The sequence below is a fragment of the Podarcis bocagei genome (genome assembly GCF_964188305.1).
Source record: "Podarcis bocagei genome assembly, chromosome: 4".
Lineage (NCBI taxonomy): Eukaryota > Metazoa > Chordata > Lepidosauria > Squamata > Lacertidae > Podarcis > Podarcis bocagei.
In genome coordinates this window covers 62,909,974-62,931,340 of record NC_138128.1, presented here as the reverse complement: position 1 = coordinate 62,931,340, position 21,367 = coordinate 62,909,974, and the positions used below count along the sequence as shown (strand labels likewise).

The following is a 21,367-nucleotide window of genomic DNA, read 5'->3' as shown; positions in this document are numbered from 1 at the left end:
CAGTTGTGACCGACTCTGGGGTTGCGGCGCTCATCTCGCTTTATTGGCCAAGGGAGCTGGCGTACAGCTTCTGGGTCATGTGCCCAGCATGACTATGCCGCTTCTGGTGAACCAGAGCAGCACACAGAAACGCCGTTTACCTTCCCTACTTGCACTTTGATGTGCTTTCGAACTGCTAGGTTGGCAGGAGCTGGGACCGAGCAATGGGAGCTCACCCCGTTGTGGGGATTTGAACCGCCGACCTTCTGATCGGCAAGCCCTAGGCTCTGTGGTTTAAACCACAGTGCCAGCCAGTGTTGAGCCAGACTGGGGACTAAAGTTTCTAAGCTGTTGCTGATTTGATTTGAAACCTAGTCTTTCTAACCTAGATACAAAAAGAATTTATTTGCAGTGGCTGTGATTGAAGTGTTGCCGGGTACAGAAGTCTGCTAGCCTGGTGACTTTAGAATCAGGGGAAAGTGAGCAGCTTCTTCCTGGTCCAGGAAACCTGAAGAAGCTCTCAGTCCATACACTGAGGAGCCCTTAATGCAGCAATGGGGAGCACAATGTGGGTGGGTGGGGAGGGACTCGCTGGAAATGATATCCCACTCTGAGCTGTGCTTGTTTTGCAGGGGCCTAACAATATTTTGAGCATCCTTTATGCCAGGTAGTTAATCTACATAAACCAGGATCATTACCCTATGTAGAAAAGGAAGCTTTTAAGTACTGCTAGGTGAATGGGACCAAGGCCAAATGATAGCAGACTCCAAAAGATTAGAAGATGTAAGAAAGCAGACTGGAAGTGTATGTTTGATCAAAATATTGGTAGGGGAATCCCAGCCTCATGTTGTGTACTGATGTTAGACAGACTGCGTGAGAGAGGTATTTGTGTTTTATTTTATTTATTAAATTTTTATACCACTTTTTATCAAAGTATCACAGGGTGGTTTACAATATAAAAACTAAAAAATATATAACATAGCAAGAAACAAAAACAATAACCCCTTCCACATGCACAGTTTAGATGGTCATAGGTTGTTTAATTAGCCAAAGGCCTGGCAGAAATTTAATGTTTTTGCCTGGTGCCTAAAGATACATAACAAAGGCAGGAGGTTAGCCTCTTTGGGGAAAGCATTCTACAAGCTGAGAACCACCACAGAAAAGGCCAGCTCTCATGTTGCCACCCTCTGGACATCTTGTGGAGGAGGCACACAAGGAAGGGCCTCCAATGATGATTGCAGTATCCAGGTCAGTTCATAAGAAGAAAACATAAGGTTCAGCTTCACATTCCATTTCCATCTTGGTAAGGAACAATTTATGTGCATTACCCAGATAACTAAATCATGGGGCAATTAATGAATATAATAAAAGATGCAAGGATATAAGAAGATTTTTCAAGTTTGATTCCACACACAAAAAGATCAGTAGTAGTAAATAATAATAATAATAATAATAATAATAATAATAATAATAATAATAATAATTTATACCCCGCCCATCTGGCTGGGTTTCCCCAGCCACTCTGGGCGGCTTCCAACAAAATATTAAAATACAGTAATGCATCAAACATTAAAAGCTTCCCTAAACAGGGCTGCCTTCAGATGTCTTCTAAAAGTCTGGTAGTTGTTCTTCTCTTTGACATCTGGTGGGAGGGCGTTCCACAGGACGGGTGCCACTACCGAGAAGGCCCTCGGCCTGGTTCCCTGTAACTTGGCTTCTCGCAGTGAGGGAACCTCCAGAAGGCCCTCGGTGCTGGACCTTAGTGTCTGGGCAGAATGATGGGGGTGGAGACGCTCCTTCAGGTATACTGGACTGAGGCCGTTTAGAGCTTTAAAGGTCAGCACCAACACTTTGAATTGTGCTCGGAAACGTACTAGGAGCCAATGTAAATCTTTCAAGACCAGTGTTATGTGGTCTTGGCGGCCACTCCCAGTCACCAGTCTAACTGCCACATTCTGAATTAGTTGTAGTTTCAGGGTCACCTTCAAAGGTAGCCATACATACATTGACCTGTGCCTCTATGGACAGCTGTGAGTCCAAAATGACTCCCAGGCTGTGCACCTGGTATTTCAGGGGCACAGTTACCCCATTCAGGACCAGGGAGTCCTCCACACCTGCCCGCCTCCTGTCCCCCCAAAACAGTACTTCTGTCTTGTCAGGATTCAGCCTCAATCTGTTAGCCGCCATCCATCCTCCAACGGCCTCCAGGCACTCACACAGGACCTTCACCGCTTTCACTTGTTCTGATTTGAAAGAGAGGTAGAGCTGGGTATCATCTGAATATTGATGAATACCCAACCCAAACCCCCTGATGATCTCTCCCAGCAGCTGCATATAGATGTTGAAAAGCACGGGGGAGAGGACAGAACCCTGAGGCACCCCACAAGTGTCTGAACACCCCACAGGGGTCTGAACACTCATCCCCCACCACCACTTTCTGACCACAGCCCAGGAGGAAGGAGCGGAACCACTGTATGACAGTGCCCCCAGCTCCCAGCCTCTCTAGAAGGTCCAGAAGGATGTTATGGTCGATGGTATCAAACACTGCTGAGAGATTCAGTAGAACTAGGAAACAGCTCTCACCTGTGAATGCCTGTGGGGAATTATCATTTTGAAAAATCCCTGTTCCAAAGCTTATGGAAAGCTCTCATTTGAGGAGAAGGCTTCTTGCCTACCAGTTTAATGATATTTCCTTTCTATGATGTAGGGATGCTTTCAAGGAAGCAACCCACTGTGTACATTCTACACATGGCAAAGTTTTAGGAAATTAGTGCCATGAGTCTGCCTGCACATTTGGATTAACTCTTAGGCTTACTGAGATATACTAAGAAAATTAATTATGATTTTTATTTGTTGTGTGTCTGTACCAAGATTCAGGTATACGCACAACCCTGTTCATAAGAAAGAATGTTACGAACAAAGTGATATACATGCATCATTTGATATCATATGATTTATGCATCATGGCCAGGGTCAAAAGGACTTGGGCATGCCAAGAGGGGTGGTTGTTGTTCTTGTTTTTAAAAAATGCTTTTCTTTTTTGAATGTCAGACTTCCATGTTATATAATAAACACAAAGCAATTTTCTTTGTGGCCACAAAGTTTGTCATTTGATAAACAGAATCCCAGAGGATCCTCTGAGACATGTAATTTGGATAGTCTTTTAGGGCTCTGGAATTTATATATGAATCAATAGTCTCAAAAATGGAAATGCATTCACAGTGGGTATAGTATTTCTCCTAATGAAATCAATAAGAAACTTCCAATTTTAATGGAGCAGGTTTGAAGCTTATGTAGCTTGAATACTATCTTGCATTAAATAAGGTAAGTACCATGCCTGCCACAATTAATCAGCTGAATTGTTTAAAACACCATTGCTCCACTAAAAGGTATCCATGATTAACTGGGAAGCAGATATATAGATATATAGAGATAGAGATAAAGACCTTAGAGACCAACTAGTAGTCGAACTAGTTGGTCTCTAAGGTGCTTCTGGTTTGTTTTGACTACAGCAGACCAACACAGCTACCTACCTGTAACTAGATGATAGAGATAGAGATGGTTCGAGCCAGAGGAGGTTATATATGCTTTAGCCCATTGAAACCAATGGAACTTGAGTGACAGTTGTTAAGTGGGGGGGATGTGAAGTGGTGGATTATCTGCAGTTTCTAAAGTTCTACCAGCTTGCAGCAGTCAAGGTAGAAGGCAGCGGGATGGACTTACCTTATATTTGTTCATATATGTATCTTTTTTAAAAAAATTAAAAAATCCCCCTATTGGTTGCAGTAAAACAAAATTATTTACCTCGGTTCTTGGGTGCATGGGGAGCCAAATCTTGAGGATCTCCAGAGAATGAAGGGACTTTGGGTACAGGTTGCAATCTGTCCCAGCTTCTCACTGCATTAAAAGGTCTGTTCCAAGGCCTAATGCCAACTGCCAGGGATAGAAGTACCTCCAGTGCTAGATCTATGGCTATGGAGATTTTTGTGGATGTAGCCTCCCCACCTCTCCATGAGTGGAGAGGAACCTCTGCCATATCCTAACCCTCTCTAGCTAGTGGATCTGGGCATTAGGATTGCACGCTCTCTCTCTCTCTCTCTCTCTCTCTTTCTCTCTCTCTCTCTCTCCCACAGGGCTAAATTGTGACTAAGTTATTTTGCATCAAATCCACTATTTTTTTATTATAAGTACTCATAAAAGATGTAGATGAAACAGGAGGTTTTTTTACTTGAAGGAAGCAATGCAGTCTGATGATGTTAACTGGTTACCTCTCATTCTCTCACACAAGTCTTATTCATTGATTAGTTGGATTTATCAGTGAATAATGAATGGCACAACTGCACCCACTGCAAACAATATCTCAGCTTTATTTCCCATTCTTCTGCCAGTACAATTATTTTCTATTCTAAATTTTTAAGCTGTATATTTGTTCTGGCAGTGCTGTTTACAAAGGTTTGACATCAGATCGCTTGGGTAGATACAGAGAATTCAAATAATTAGAAGCTTTTCAGAAAGCCAAGGTTAATCTGATAATGGAGAGTTCCAATGAATGTTAAAGAAGCCATAGCAGTCAATTGAATTATATCATGAGCAATGTTTTTCTCTTTTTCTTTCTCCTCTTCTGGGCAGATTTATTTAAACAATGCCTTTGCTCTGGATTCATCATGGATACATCCTGAGGAGCTACGAATCTACCAGGGACACGATAAACCTCTTGTTATGACAAATCAAGTAGCTGTGGCTTTATCTAGGCCAGCTACTGCCCCTAGGCCTCTTCCTGCAGTGGTGTTAACACCCCAGCCTATTCCAGGTTAGTTAAAAATAAATAACTATGTTCTTGAGCTCTATGTTTTCCTTCCTGTTGATCTGTGCAATTTGCAGCAATGTTTCACTTTGAATTCAAAGCTGTTTCTTTTGAGGAGGCTGTATTCATTTGGGTTGAAGCAGGATGCAGATATAGGCAGGCTCACTTGAATGCCATCCTTGAGATTATTCAGCAATTGATATAAATCAGGAGGGACATGAAGGGTGACTACATAGTGGCTATCGTGTTATGCAGTTCAGCCCAGTCATTTGCTCTGCTGATAAACGCCCTGGAAACCAAACCAGAAGCTGATTTGACTCAAGTTATGTCTTTACCAAACTCATTGAGGAGCATCATAGAAGAAATGAATGCCTTGATGGTGAATGTAGCACAGACCCTTGTCAAGGTCAATCTCTTAAGGCTACCGGAAAGCAAAAAGACCAAAGAAAATGTTTTCACTGTGGAAAAATGGGACATCTAAGGAAATATTGCCACAAGTGTGATTCTGAGCAGCCAAGAAAACTCAAAAGAAACTCAATCCCTAAGCAAAGGTTGCAAGTGATGCGTCTACAGAAATCTGGGACACACGCCTCAAAGCTATCCACAACAGAATGCCTCATCACTGGTATGTTGTTTCTGGCACAAGCAGTCACATGTCAAATGCCAAGTCCTTCATTGCATCACTCAATCCAAACGACCAGATTTACTTTGCTGATGGGAACAGCATCACTGCTGAAGGGAAGGGCCAAGGCTTTCTCAAGTGTGTCCAGCCAAGGGACAAGTTGAAGCTCATTCCCATACTCAACAAGTTATATGTTCTTGATCTCTGTGGAAGTTTGTTCTCCATGAAGCATGCAACCAACAAGGGTCTTCCTGTACCATTTAACAGGAACAACTGCTTAATTAAGAAGGGAAAAGATGTACTAACCACTGCAAAGATAGATGGTAATCTTTACAAGCTTGTTCTTTCAACAGAAGATGCAAAGGCAAATAAGCAATAAGTACATGACAAATGGAATTGCAGAATGGGGCACAGATTCCCAGATGCAACCAAGGAACTTTTGAAGAAGCAATTGACAAGATGCTTGGAATTGTCAACCTGCAGTACTCTGATGAAGTGCATCATCTGTATTAAGGCAAAAGCAACTCACAAGCTGTCTTCAAAGGTCAGTGAGAACAGAGCATTTGCTGCTCTGGAGCTTGTGCACAGTGACATGTGCAAACCAGTGTCAACTCTCACAGCCAGAGGGAACAAATACTTTCTCACATTCATTGATGACTTCAGTCATTTCTCCATGGCCTACCTACTTAAGAGTGAAGCAGAATTATTTGAAAAACTGCAGGATTGTGTAACATTCACCAGCAAAAAATTCCAGAGAAAAGTGCAAGTGCTTCGCACGGACAAAAGTGAATTTACTGGTCATAATATCAAGCAGGAGAATGACATACAGCATCAAACCACTGCTCTGTATATGCCCTCTCAAAATGGCATCACCGAGAGAAAGCATCACTCGCTAATGGAAATGTCAATGAGCATGCTGATTGATGCTGCTGTCTCAAGGAAGTTCTGGGGTGAAGCCATGAATGCAGCCAACCACCTGCAGAAGAGAAAGCAATAGACACTACACCCTTTAAAAAATGACATGGGAAACCCCCCTGAGTATACTATCTCAGAGTTTGGGGCCTTACTTCTGCCCGAAAAATGCACCAGACTGCAAAATGTGCCAAACTGTAGCAGGCTTGTTGACAGGTTACAGCAAATCCTGCAAAAGCAACAAAATTCTGGATCCTAGTACAAAGTTGCTGTCTTCAACACAGTGTACTTTGATGGGACACCATAACCTGATGTACTGAAAGAGCCAAGTAATTATTCCAGTCTAATTCACCCAAGGGGCAAGGTCTGCTAACAGAACCTTCACTGCGCACCACCACTTTATCAGAGGTGAGGTGGCAGTGGAAGTCTCTAGTATACATAGGTTCTGGACACCTCCATACATGTTTGCCTCAGCACGCTGTGATGGGGAAATGGCATTCCAATAGTCTGCTCGGGGGGGGGGGGAGGGACATGTGTTGAGTTAATCTAACCTTCATGTGGCTGTTTTACCACATGCCCAACTCAGCAAGAGCCTGCCGGAATAGCTTAGTTTGCTGTCAAACAACAAAATTAGCTTTTTAAGAAGCTGAGCCAACTTTCTGTAGAATATTAATTTCAAATGTGTATTTTTAGCACTCAAATTATCCCATGTAGATGGTTATTAACATGGATGGTTAATTGATCCATCAGTTCATTAAAACCAACTTACATACCACAATATGCATGAAATCAATTCCATAAATTTGCATATCTCAGGTACGGTACACAGCTAAGCAAGCTGAAATTGGTTGATTTGTTTGCTGTTTTTGAGTATATGCCTAGAAAGGGCCAGAAGATATATCTTTCAAAGGATAAATCTGGACTTGTATTTTATGGATTCCCCCAAAAGCATACTAATTGGCAGCAATTCTGATTTATTTTTTTAAGCCTCTGAATAATGATAATTAGAGAATGCAATGCATAGCAAGCCACTTGAATTTTTAAAGATTGTACTGGTCCTTCCTCCATTTGCTTAGATAAAAAAATGTATTTCAAACAATAACCAGATGGTAATTGCCCTGTCTTATTTTTACAGCTTTTCTTCTTAATGGAAAACAGTATTGCTTTAATGCAATTTTCTTCTTTCTTGTATTTTCCCAGAATAGTGCTACACAATGAGAAGAGATAATTTTCTCATACAGCACAGAGTTTCTTTGTTGGCGGAAAAATGTGATTCCTTGCCAGCCAGCAAGACTTATTTATTCCAATTAGCTTAGATTTTTATTTTGCATTGATACATGTCAGACAAGTTAGATAATTCTTGAACTTCAATGGCTTTTCAGATGTTTTACACAAAGCTGCCTTATCTTCTTGCTGCTCTTCCCTATTGATCCGCTATTGTGCCTTCCACTGAAAATTATACAAAACCATAAAATACTCTGCGGATGGACAAAATAATAGGGATGTGTATTTATCTATATCTGGATGAGAAAGAGAGTTGTGGTCTACATCCCAGCAAGGATCCATTATTAGTAGTCATTCCTGCTAATGGCCAGATATTACAAGAACACCAAACTGAAATCTATTGTTGCATTTGTTGCATTTTGATCTTTCTGTTCATTGGAAGAATAAGAGCAATTGACTTACTGTGAGTTTTTCACATTATACTCTTTTTTAAAAGGGGGTATAATGTGGAAAACGTAGCTCCTTAGGAGGCTAGTTTGTTGGTGAACTCTATTCATGTAACTGACAGTCCACTTATTTGGGGACTATATTGTAACCTTTCAGAAAGATGGAAGATGCCTTGGAGGACAAGCTCCTTTTGTTGATGAAGCTGACATAGTTGAAGTAGTTCACATGAACCACTGGAATACTGGTTGCTGGAAACCACAGGAGGGGAAAGTGCTCTTGCACTTGAATCTAGCTTGCAAGTTTCCCATAGGCATCTGGCTGGGCACAGTGAAGAACAGGATGTTGGACTAGATAGGCAGGGCTCTTCTTATGTTCCCATGGAAGGCAAATGGGGAGAGGGAAGGGCCAAGTGAAATGTCTGATTGGGAGTAGAGGGTGGGGCTAGTTAAAGCAAAATTTCCAATAGGAAGCTACAGTAATCCCTTCCTCCAGGATTCTGCTAACTTTTAATGCTTTGGTGCAGCAGCAGATTTCGCTCTTTTCAGCTGATTTACCTTCTGTGTAGCAGCTTTAGTTCTGGGAGCTTCTGTTTCATTAAATGATCATGCTAGTATGCTATGTTGGACTTAATTTGATTTCCAGTGGCAGCCATACTAGTTTGTTGCAGCAATAAAATAAAATAAAATATAAAGAAATGAATGTCATAATAATGGGCTACAGTCCACTTCATCTGATGCAAGTGGTTTTGAGTGACCTGTGTTAAAGTCAATTTAAAGTTTGCAGGAAAGGGTTCCAAAAGCTTTCCTGATCATGCATTGGAGATTACACAAACGGGACACTGTGCTACTGTTGTTTTATGCTATCAAGCTCCTGTTGCTCTGTTATTTTTGCAAGTCTACCAGCTAAAATTATTCCATTAAAGATCAATCCTGTGGGAAAGGTGGAGTTCTGTAAAAGACAACCGTGGGAACAGATGGGTGAGGCATAGAGGCCCATGAAGACTGTACTCATGTATCTCAGAGGGTATTTGTTAGTGGTCCCTTTTGGTGAATGATAACTTGATGATAGTAAAGCCGTACAGAAGATTTCCATCAACCTGGTGCCCTCTAGATGTTGATGGACTATGAGTCCCATCACGACTGTGCACTGGTTCTGCTGGCTGGGCCTGATGGAAAATGTAGTCCAAAACACATGAAGCACACTAGGTTGTGGGATGCTGTTATGCAATGACCAAAAAGAGGAAGATTACTAAACTCTGATTTGCATAACTTGCTTGGAATACTGAAGCATAAAACAATCCAGTACACAAATAACTGTTGATATTAAAATTCTTTTCAATTGTTCTTCTGTGGAAGTTGTGCTGGGAAGATTGCATTTATGAGATACTTATTTGTCGAATAATGTGTGTGAAGGAATGTAATTTCTTTTAGAACAGTTTTAATGTGATTGTCATGGCTGAACATATATAGGGATTCATGGTGAGAAATAGAATATTCACATAAGGAATTCCACTGTCCATAATTATTAGCATTCCCTCTCTCCCAAGTGGAGTGACAGCTGAATAAATAAAAACAGATTGCTCATTCATTATGAAATATTGAAGGCTGGCAAAGCTCAGATGTCTGATTTGGCAATTGCAAATACCTGGAAGCTGATTTTTTTTTTCTGTAGGAAAGAGCAATGGGTCAATATACTATGGCAGATAAAATCAGATTTCAGAAACCTGCATAATCTTTTTGTTGACCCAATGATAGAAAAAATGACACATTATTTTATCACCTAGGAATTATAGGGTTGTTTTTCCCCAACTCTGGTCAATATTTGTTGTTTAAACAGAGGACAGACTTCAAGGCAAAAATAATTTTGTCTGCTTCAGTTTGTGAAGGGTCAAAGGACTCAAGTCATTTAATGATAAGTTAGCAATGTTCTTATTTTATCTGATGTGCCACCTAAAAAGCAGGTGTACATAATCAACCATTCATTAGATACTGCTTCATTTGTCAAAGTCAGCCTGACCTTCAGCCAAGTTACACACAGCCTTTTGATTACCTTGAAGTAGCTTTGATTTCCAAGGAAAGCTACTTCATTGAACTTAATATTTCAAGATGTGCAACATTAGTTAGCATATTTCTTTTCTTCCCTGAAAGCCATACACATTTATTATGCTTTTTGCAGTTCTCAGGAGTAAGTAGTAACATGGCACCTATAGGTTTTTGCAAGCCTGGACTCCACTGTCAGCCAGAGCTTGAGCAGCTAAAAGGAGCCAGCTTCCTCCCCCATTCCCTGCAGAAGTAGCACATGTCTTGCTTGCAAAATGTCCTAGGTTTAGTCCCTGGCATTTCCAGTTAAGACTAGCAATGACTTATTTTTGAAACCCTGGAGAGTCAGTGTAGGCAGTACTGAGCAAGATGGAGCAGTAGCCAGACTTGGTATTCAGTGGATTCTTGTGCCTGGGAGATCTTTTGATCAAAAGGCAAGGTATTCATTGAAACACAGGCATGCACACCCACATATATGACAAACATGCATATATGTGTTGGCATATATAAATGCTGCAAACAGTAAATACATCTTTAAATATCATTTGGTACTAGTTAAGCTAAGAGACTGCCACGGTGTTTTCACACTTTGTAATAGCTATGGAAATCTTTGGCCTGAAGATCTAATTGAGCTTCCTATATCTCCCCATTTGGCTTGTGAGACTGTTTTGGCCAATCCACATCCACCTGCCCCACATCTTATGTTATATATGATGCCAGGTGTGGGGCAGGTAAAGATGTGACTCCCTATCAAAACAGAGAATGGTATTCAACTAATTTTTCCTCATAGCAGACCCTTTGAAATCAATGAACGTGACCGAGTTAGGCCTATTAAGTCCCATATGTCTACTCTGAGTAACACTCAGTTGACTACCACCCAACATTCTCGGTCCTGTGCCTCTGCAGGCATCGGTGTTTGCAAAGACAACAATCAGCTGATTTTTGGCACTTCAAAGAACTGTGCTTTGTCCTCACAGTTTGAAATCAAACCATGCAGGCAAAGAAAAACTAACCACTTGATATCTTTGTGGCGTAAGATGATCGCAAGGTGGGCAGCCTCACCCACCTGTCAATATTGGCTCAAAGTGGAAGGAGATAGGAATCCAGGCCATTAGCTGGATCTAGTCCCTCAACCCTGTTGTCACATGAGCCATGGAGAATGGGGGTACAAGACTAATCTCCAAATATGTTTGGAATGGTCAAATGAAATGTGAGCCTTGCAAAGTTTGGTAGACACTATTTAGATGCTTTAAATTTTCATAATTTATGTCATTGGGCAAAAGGAAGTGAACCATAATGTTATAAGTGCCAGTAGCTTTAGTGTTTCACTGTGCACCTAGAATAAGAACTTCATGGTCTCTGTCTAGGAGCATGAAACTGTGTATTTAGTCCTCTGTGTGTTCAGTCAGCTTCAGGGATATGCAACATCAGCCCATATGATTTGCAGGCTGCATGAACCACCTGAACTGGCAAGGCCTATCCGTGCAAATTTCTGCCAACACTGTCCTTTCAGCTCCAGTCCCCCCAGTTGAAGCTCTTGACCTCAGGAATGGCACCTTCTAATTAAGCATCTTGATGCAGTCATATATACCAGGCAGTCACAGCAACATTTGCTGTCTTGCAGTAATTTTTCAATGGGTCCATGTCTGTATGCATCCCTGGGCTGTTAAGCAGCTGTTGAAGGCAAGTGAGGAGTCTGGAATCTTGAGTCGAGTCTGATAACAAGCAGGAATTGGAACTGAGAAGTGGTCCAGAGGTCAAAGCCCATGGTAAAGGCAGGAGTACAAACCAAAGACCAAGCCTGAAGTCGGGATTAAATATTTAGCCAAAGAACACAGAGGAATGCTCAGGGGCCAGAAATACCTGCTTAAGAATGTCTTAATTCTCAGAGTGTGTGCAGGCTACAGTTGCTCATTGGTGAGAGAAATAAACTCTTCATAAGCTCAGAGGCACTCACTATTATTACTTCATTGATATTTGTGCCTAGGAATTCTGTGCCGTGGATTTACTGAGCTTTTTATGAATATGAATCAGTGTTTCTCCTGTGTATGTGATTGGTAACCCAGTACATGTGAGCACCAGGGTGTCCACACAGGATTTCCTTGATGCCTATGAGCACTAGGTTGACAATTCTCTGTTTTAATCTTATTTCTTGATGTGGCAGATCAGTTGCTAGAGCTGGAAGGCTCTGTGCCCTTGCAATCAAACTGAGTTTGAAGGATGTGGAAGGAAGGTGGGAGTACTCTCTCCCCCACTATCCAGTGTGCCATCCTGTGTACTTGCTTGTGGCATGCTGGCAATGTGAAGTTGGCTGCGGATGCTTGCTTCACCCCATGAAATGACTGAGAGAGATGCACTTGGACAGACAGAGAGATAGAGATCAATATCTGTGTGTATGTTTGTGTGGTGTTACTTTTATCTATAGTTGACCAAATTGCACATATTTGTCTAGTTGTTGTTGTTTTAAGTTATTTATCTATATTATGAATATTTTACATTGTTTTATATTAGCTGCTTAGAGGGGGTTTTCTGAATAAGCAGTATATACATCTTGCTAAATAAACAAAAATAAACCAGATTGAGGTATGAGTGCTGTCCAACACGAGAGAACAAGCAAGCAGCAGGAGTTTGTGCTAGTGAGATGGGAGCAGCTGTCACTTGCTGCAATCAATGTGAGTCCCTTTGTAAAGGAGGTGACATTACTTTGAGGAGTTGGGTTATTTAAGGGACAAAAAATAACCTGATTTATACTACATGCCACTTCTGCTGCAAGAAAACAACAGCAGCAGCAAAAGGCTATTGTTTGGTCCAGAGCAGCCCTTTTAATTCACCAGGCATATTCCAAAAGGCTCAGCAACAAAGGTTCCCAAAGCCTTGAAGCCAATGTGTGCCTGACAACTGGCCTTAACAAATTCAGAGTCAATCACAGTTATGATAAGATGGTGGGCTTAGGAGTTGCCTAACCCACAACTGCATGCAATGTTGAAGCCTGAGTGCCCTTCATTTGAGAGTGGGGATGTGCTAGCTGTTGTTGTTGTTTAGTCGTGTCCAGCTCTTCGTGACCCCATGGACTAGAGCACGCCAGGCACTCCTGTCTTCCACTGCCTCCCGCAGTTTGGTCAGACTCACCCCACCTTTAATTACCATATTTTTCGCTCTATAGGACGCACTTTTTCCCTTCTAAAAAGTAAGGGGAAATGTGTGTGCATCTTATGGAGCGAATGCAGGCTGCACGGCTAAGCCCAAAGCCAGAACAGGGAGACGGAGCACTGCACAGCGCTCCATCTCGCTGTTCTAGCTTGGGGTTAGCTGCGCAAAGCCTCCGCAGGACAGTGGGGAGAAGGCACCCCGCTGCCCTGCGGAGGCTTCAAAGGCTGTCCCCAAGCCAGAACAGGGAGACGGAGCGCTGCGCAGCGCTCCATCTCCCTGTTCTAGCTTGGGGATGGCTGCGCAAAGCCTCCGCAGGGCAGCGGGGTGCCTTTACCCCGCTGCCCTGCGGAGGCTTCACAGGCTGTCCCCAAAGCCAGAACAGCAAGAGGCTATCCCAGAAGCCAGATCCCTCTTGCTGTTCTGGCTTCTGGGGTTCAGAATTTTATCCTTCTTGTTTCCTCCCCCCCCCCCCAAACTAGCTGCATCTTATCTTCCGGTGCGTCCTATAGAGCGGAAAATACGGTACATCCCTATTGTCCTCCACACATTAGAGGGCAAAGTATGTAGTACTCATAAAGACTCCCTGTGAGATAGAGGTCACATTTACACCATACATTGCACATGGCTCCCTGCCTCCCCGAGAATCCTGGGGATTGTAGTTTATTAAGGGTTCCTGGATCTGTAGCTACAGTTCCCAGGATTTAAAGTCACAGCACTTTGGCATGGTTGGAATACAGCGTGTGGTAAATTAATATATATCTGGTAACACTATGATTTCCAACATAATACAAACAGGTAATAAAAATCAATATGGTTAAAAAATGAAAGAATGTTTATATTTTGTGAGTCCCTTTAGTATTATAAAAGACTTTACAAGCTTGCATTTATGGATTTGTGAATTTTTAATTGATTATTACTTTGCATGTCTCAGGATTACAATATTGTGTTCAAAGTGACACACTGCTGATTGCCATTTTATAAGTTTCTAATTTAGTGCATCCTAATGTAGCTTTGCCAGGAAACAAGTGAGCAGAGATGCAAAGACCTACACCCTATTTGGGTGGTATCACTCATAAGATTATAATCGTGTGTAGCCAGAGAGAATAACCATTTTGCTGGCTCCGAAGCCAGGGAGCAATATTGCTCTTTTTAAACACAGGTGACAAGCGAGTCACTGTTTGCAACCTTAGCATGAAGGATGCTTTTAAATTCATGGTTCTATAAATATTTTTTTCTTAATACAAAGGTCTAGCTTTCAGTAAACACCATTGTTATGTGACATTCTCATACTGAACCTTAAAATAATTAAACCACTTTATCAGAATGGGCACACAGTACAGGCCAAGGGAATCACGTGTTTAAAATCCCCTTGACCTTTATGTACAATATTGAAAGGACAATGAATAATCATGATCACTTCTGAATGATGTGCCTGTTCCTGTCTGCCCATTTCTAAGGCTGAGCAAACCGTTTGATCTAAGCATCTTCCTCCAGATACATTTCATTTCTTTCTCCAAGTCTTTCCAATTCCCCATTGTCTGCCTGGATTTTGCATTCAATCCAAGTATCTGCTAGTAAAAGTTCAAGGCTCAAATTCTAGGCATGATGTATTCTAGCTTCTTATGGATTGAGAGCATAGTGACGGCTGCAAAGCTCAAAACCTATCTCTCCCCCCCCCCCGACACAAATATATAGGGGTCCTGTGCCATTGTTGACATTGCACTTTGGTTCCTTTATTCTCCACATTAGAATCTACAAATCATTTGAACTGGCATGCTCACTCTTAAAGCAGAACATACTGAGACCCACTGAAACAAACATGCATGCCTATAAGCCCATTTTGCTTCATGGAAGCAACTGACATTATTGCATATTTCATTCATTCCCATTTACCTCAGTGAGACCACTCTAAACAGAGACAGCATGCATATATGGAAGTAGTCCCCAATTAGGTGTTGCTTCTGAAGAAACCTTCCTGGCTTGGAATGGCCAGTACACACAAACACACATACACGTTGACAGTCCTTTTCATATGCTGAAGACGTGAGTGGGCATGCATCTTCCATTTCTGCTCACAAAGAGGATAGCCAGCCCAGGAAGTATATGTTGGTTGACTCAAGCTGTTTGTGAAACCAGCTATGAGACTCTACTTGTCAAAACCTACTCATTCTGAAGCAGCTAAATGAATTAGGAATGTGCTGAATCCCCCAGAGAGATGTCACCACCAACTGTTTTTGCATCTTTTAACATCCTTGTACGTTTGGCCTGCATAGGACCCTCCAAATCAGCTTTTGAAATCTATGGAGGTGAATGCAAATACTTTGAGATCAGAACATGTAGCATTTATGTACTTGTGAAGAAATAAACATGCTCTTGATCACTTCTGGTATCTACAAGAAAATGTGACATCTCTATCACTAGTATTGCACTGAAAGCATTTCCCAGCAAGCAGGACCGCAGCAACGTGTGCCATTGTAAAGAAAATCTATCTGTTTTCATCAGAAAAAAGTATCTGCTCTGGAAAGATCAATGGACACTGCACATTCCTTTATAGTACTGCTAAACTGAAGGCAGAAGCAGCTGTATTGTGGTAGCCCAGAAACAATCATTAGGTGACCAAAGTGTAAGTGTGTGTGTTCATGGAAAATATTTTAGTGCTATTTTGCTCTGCTTAAGAATTACTAAAGTTGCCAAAATGTCAGAGAGTTGGATAACAACAACTTAAATGATAGTACTTTTTAAACTCTGTAGCTTATGGTTAGCTAAGCTTCAGATGTTGTAGACTACAACCCCCCCATCATCTCTGGCAAATACCCATACTGGCTGGATCTGATGGGAGTTGTAGTCCACAACAACTAGAGAGCACCATGTTAGCAATCCCAGTGGTAACTTCTAAGCCACAGACATTAATCTTTTGGCATTTAAGACTGCAAACATTTTAAAGTTGAGATGTTTCTGAGAATCCATGAACCAGTGGGTAGAGTGGTTCTCAGTTTTGTGCTGCACAATCAGAATTAGGGATGAGATTTTCCTCATCTGAATTTCTCCCCAGATTTTGGTATTCTGAATTACTGGGTATAATTTCAGAAGTGAAACTAATGCATCAATAATTATTCTCTCTTCCAGAAACACAAACAAACTGATTATTTCTTAATTTTGTATTAATAAGGACCATTCCACACAAACACTTTGCCACATTTTTCAGTTCAATTCAATGAAAAGGTGGTTGAGACTGGATGGCTTTAGCCTAGGATAAATGCATATCTCAAGCAAGGCTCCACACTCTGTCATCTCTCCAGTAGTCTCCCATGTCTGAGGAGTAAGCTGTTGGGAAGAATAATGTCCTTGCTCATTCATCCATTCAGGGTCAGAGTTGCATTGGAACTCTGTCTCTGGTTACAGGTTGTTCCTTCTACCACAGATCTTTAACCTGCAAGGAAGGGGGAGCTTACCATGAGTTTGGGGCCACCACTATCAGTCAAGGCAGTGGAGTGTTTAGGGCTTCACAAAGGTGAAAGTGCTCCCCATTGCTTCCCCCAATTTGTTGTGAAGGACTCATCTGGATTAGGGGTTGGTGGCAAATGGCTCCTCCACAATTCAAACTGCTTCTGAAAGGCACCACTACAATCTATTCTATAAGGCATGGGCATAGCCAGGGTTTTTGTTAGGTGGGCCAGGCTTTTGTGGGGGAGGGCAGAGCCTCAGATTTGAACTGATTTGTATTCATTTTGATTGAATGGAGGGGCAGCTGCCCACCCTGCTCTCCTTGGCTACACCCATGTATAAGGTTGGATTGATAACCAACTGAAGCTCTGTTCTGACATTGTACCTTTCAAGGAGGTGACATGTTGAATGAGAAGGTCTGAAGAAGGCTTGTAAGCGTGTGATGTTGATGATGATGATTACAAACTCCCCTTTTCCCCAGAACAGGATTCAAGTATTTAATTTACAAAAATCAAAATAGCACAGACATAATAGAAAAAGCTTAAAAGATAATAAGAATTAAACTTTCAATAGAATTAAAACTATATAAATACAAATTTATTCAAATACAGCTAATAAAAACAGCACAGTACTATTAAAGCCCTTTCCTTAAAAAAACAGTCAGCTCCCAAAGGCCTTCTGCTAGCAGGACAAGAAGAAGAGTTTGGATTTGATATCCCTCTTTATCACTACCCGAAGGAGTCTCAAAGTGGCTAACATTCTCCTTTCCCTTCCTCCCCCACAACAAACACTCTGTGAGGTGAGTGGGGCTGAGAGACTTCACAGAAGTGTGACTGGCCCAAGGTCACCCAGCAGCTGCATGTGGAGGAGTGGAGACGCGAACCCGGTTCCCCAGATTACGAGTCTATCACTCTTAACCACTACACCACACTGGCTCTCAAGGTGGCACCCAACATGGTGGAAGCCAATTTTCCTTCTCTAGGAGGAGGTCCTCTCCCGTGTCCCCACCAAGCATGCCTGTGGGGGTGGTAGAACTGAAAGAAGGGCCTCCCTTGAAGACTTCAGAGCCCAGGCAGCTTCAAATGGGAGACCAGATAGCCTGGGCCTAAGCCGTATATAGGTTCAGGTGACACACTTACAAATCCACCTTCAGGGCCTTCCTGCTCAGAGGGGCAGGGCAAGTGTAGAGGGGTTGGGGTCCTACACACAACCTAGCACCCCCTCCATGGAAACAATTTAAGAATGCCTGAACAGGGCTATACAGTTTCTGCTTAACATAGAGATGTTCAAGTGCTCTGCATATGTTGCCTACCCCGAGCTCTGTTTTGTAGGTTTCCCTCAAGCAGTCTCCCAAATGTATTACAGTACCAACAAGGTTGCCCATGTGATCATTCACGACGTGCATATCAGAACATATCCTTGACACAGTGGGAATTTGCCAGCGTTGCTCCAGAAAAGTACTTGGTAGAGTTCTCTCAAGGTTAATGGAAGTTCTTTTAAAAGAGAGTGCAGAGGTGGGGGTGTGTGGTTGTTGCTTCTAACGAAAGATCTCTCTCTCTCTCGCTCTCTCTTATTACTCACTGAAGTTTCTTAGGCTCATCAGTTTCCCAAATATTTTGTTTTTCACATTTGTGAGAGCCTTCTAGCATGTTGGCAGCCAACAACTAGTTGAATTGACAGAGAAACAGCAACAGCAATCAATATCCATATGGCAGAAGCCGGCAGTAGCGGCAGCAACAATTAAGAAACATGCGGCCAGACTTGTTGTAGCAAAACAAGAAAATGTATAATCCTAACATCCATTAACTTCAGATACAGATCTAGCAGGGACTGGCAGCTCTCACTCTATTTTTGCAATCCATCAAATTTTCTGAGCAAGTGGCATGTTTTCTGAGGAATATGAGACAGAAGAACATAATCAACACATAGCCATCAGTAATCATGAGAGCTGCTGAATCATTGGGGGGGGGGGAGAGGAACAAACTCTCTGCTAAATGTCTACCTTTCTGCTTCTCTTTGGTTAGACAGGCTTCCGCCTTTTCCCCTGAGGCCTTTGATTCACAAACTCCATTTATTCTGTCTTTGATTTCAAGTGCCGGCCATATTTCACTGAAACATAGGAAGCTGCCTTGTACTGACTCAGAATATCAGGCCACCAAGCTCAGTATTATAACACAAAGCAGCAGCTGAGATTTTCAGACAGGAATCTTTCCAAGCCATACCTGTAGATGTCACATCAGGAATGCAATTTGGGATCTTTTGCAATTGGATCGTGTGCTCTAATGCTGAACAATGTCCTTTCTTCTATTCTACAGTAATTGTGTAGTGTGTGAGTGTGCACATGCCCAAAGCAGCAAGATCACTATTACAGAAACCAGGATAATCCATTGAAACTTGAGAATGTTTGGCCTTCCTAATAAAAGAAGAACCTAATATCCAAATTAGTTACTTAACTTTCTGTCACAAGTGCTTCTTCCTAGACCACTCCTTATAAGCTTGGTAGGGTTTTAAGACAACAGAGTTATAGCCAGAGATGGTGACTTACATGATATAGTTTTATGTCCATTGTCCAAGTTGGGAAGTTCTAAGAACAACAACTATAATAATAATAATCTTTATTGCTGTCCAATGACCCTTAACATGGATTCAGAATAAAATACAGATTCATACAGACAACCCCCCAGGGAAGGAAGACCAAAGCGTTATTTGTTTAGTCATGGGTATGTTGATCTTTGATTCGTATGACTACTGAAAGGAACTTTGCCACGGCCACTGTGATATCATTGGATTTGTCGTCCAGAAGATATTTGATATAGTAGGCTTCAGATTGACCCAGCCGATTTGCCAATAGTAGTTTAATCAATAGTTCCCTAGCTTGATCATATTGTCTGCAATGCAATAAAATATGCCTCATGCAGTCGACACACAGCACACACAGATCCCTTTTTGATAAGGGATACCTCTCAGTCTGCCGTTTAACACTTCTGATGGGAATACATTTAGTCTGGCTTTGGTGAAAAGACGCCAATATGCTGGTACAGACAAATTTCTAAGATATGCAGGTGTCTGAAACTTGAACTCATAGTGAATTCCTACTGCTAATGGGCCACAGATAAAATGAGATTGAGATTGGAGATCACTATGTGATAGTGCCTTTGCCAGAGCCTTTGCCTCAGAGATTCCAGGGCGGTATCATAGCCCAGATGGTACAGGAGAGAAGGTGGCATACCAATCGAAGTGGCTTTTCTAACCATAATTTTCATCCATGAGCTGGTAAACTCCTCATTGTTTAGGTATGCAAGTAACCCCTTCACTTGGCCAAAGACTGAGATCTTGAGCCAGTATCTCAGGGCAGCCCACCATGCTTTAGCTGATAGAGGACATTCATCTGTTTCTAAAAATAGTACAGTGGTACCTCTAGTTACATACTTAATTCGTTCCAGAGGTCCGTTCTTAACCTGGAACTGTTCTTAACCTGAAGCACCACTTTAGCTAATGGGGCCTCCTGCTGCTGCTGTGCCGCTGCAACAGATAAACCTGTCAACTGTCAACAGATTTACCATACCCATTGAGCTAATCACCCATCTCCTACTACCCTTCTGAGAAATACCCTACTCTACCCTCCCACTATATATAAGGGTCTGGTGACTTCTGTTTCAGTGTATCTGAAGAAGTGTGCATGCACACAAAAGCTTGTACCCAGAACAAACTTAGTTGGTCTATAAGGTGCTACTGGACAATTTTTTATTTAATTATTATTACAGTGGTGCCCCGCAAGACGAATGCCTCGCAAGACGAAAAACTTGCTAGACAAAAGGGTTTTCCGTTTTTGCGTTGCTTCGCTAGATGAATTTCCCTATGGGCTTGCTTCACAAGACGAAAACATCTTGCGCTTTTTTTTAAAGCCGCTTGAAGAGGCGCAGTTGCGACGGACCATGCTTTGCAAGACGAAAAACATCGCAAGACGAAAAGACTCGCGAAACAAATTCTTTCCGTCTTGCGAGGCACCACTGTATTATTTCTCCAGTATGCTGTGACACACACATGTGACACTTAGACTCATAGACTCATAGAACTGTAGAGTTGGAAGAGACCATGAGGATAACCTAGTCCAACCCCCTGCAATGCAGGAATTTTGCCCATTGTGGGGCTCGAGTCCACAACCCTAAGATTAAGAGTCTCACCAACTGAGCTATCCCTAAGATCAGCAAGAAATGAATAGCTTTACTGCAATTATATGAAAACAAAAAGTATGCCTCATCCTGCTTGTTACAGTGGGAAATGCTGAACTTACCACCTTACATCTGGAAGGTAAACATTATAAAATTTAGCTGACAGGATGCATGCTAAGAGTTGCTCACTTATATTAGGTTTGGGCCATTTCCGGTTGCTACTCTGTGGGGAAACCAGCTGCCTTTGGCACAGGGCACTTCAGTGGATTTCAGATGCTGCTTGTTGATGAATGCAGTCAAGCAGGACATCATCTCCCTCCCATCCAAAGGTGTCCCAGTTGGTTGTGGAGAACATAGCGAACAACTTGCGAACTAATTTGCTGTGGACATAAAATCTGTCTTCCAGTGTGACACTGAATGGTTCAGCATCTATCAACAATCTGGTGGGGTCGTAAGCCTCTGCTAAGGGACTCTATAATGTACAGGTTACAGTGGAACCTCAGTTTTCGAGCATCTCAGAAGCCAACCAATTCAGAACCCGAACACCAGAAACCTGGAAGTAATTGCACCTGTT

General features: G+C 42.1%; 1 protein-coding gene across 2 annotated transcripts in view; it reads left to right on the top strand.

Annotated features, from left to right (window-relative positions):
• The window catches only part of TCERG1L (transcription elongation regulator 1 like), a 174,391-nt gene that overhangs the window by 4,570 nt on the left and 148,454 nt on the right, over window positions 1-21,367 (top strand). For both annotated transcript variants that reach the window (XM_081189491.1, XM_081189490.1), the window contains exon 3: window positions 4,609-4,789. In XM_081189491.1, coding sequence (XP_081045617.1) covers window positions 4,609-4,789 — 181 coding nt within the window. The remainder of the gene's footprint in view (window positions 1-4,608; window positions 4,790-21,367) is intronic.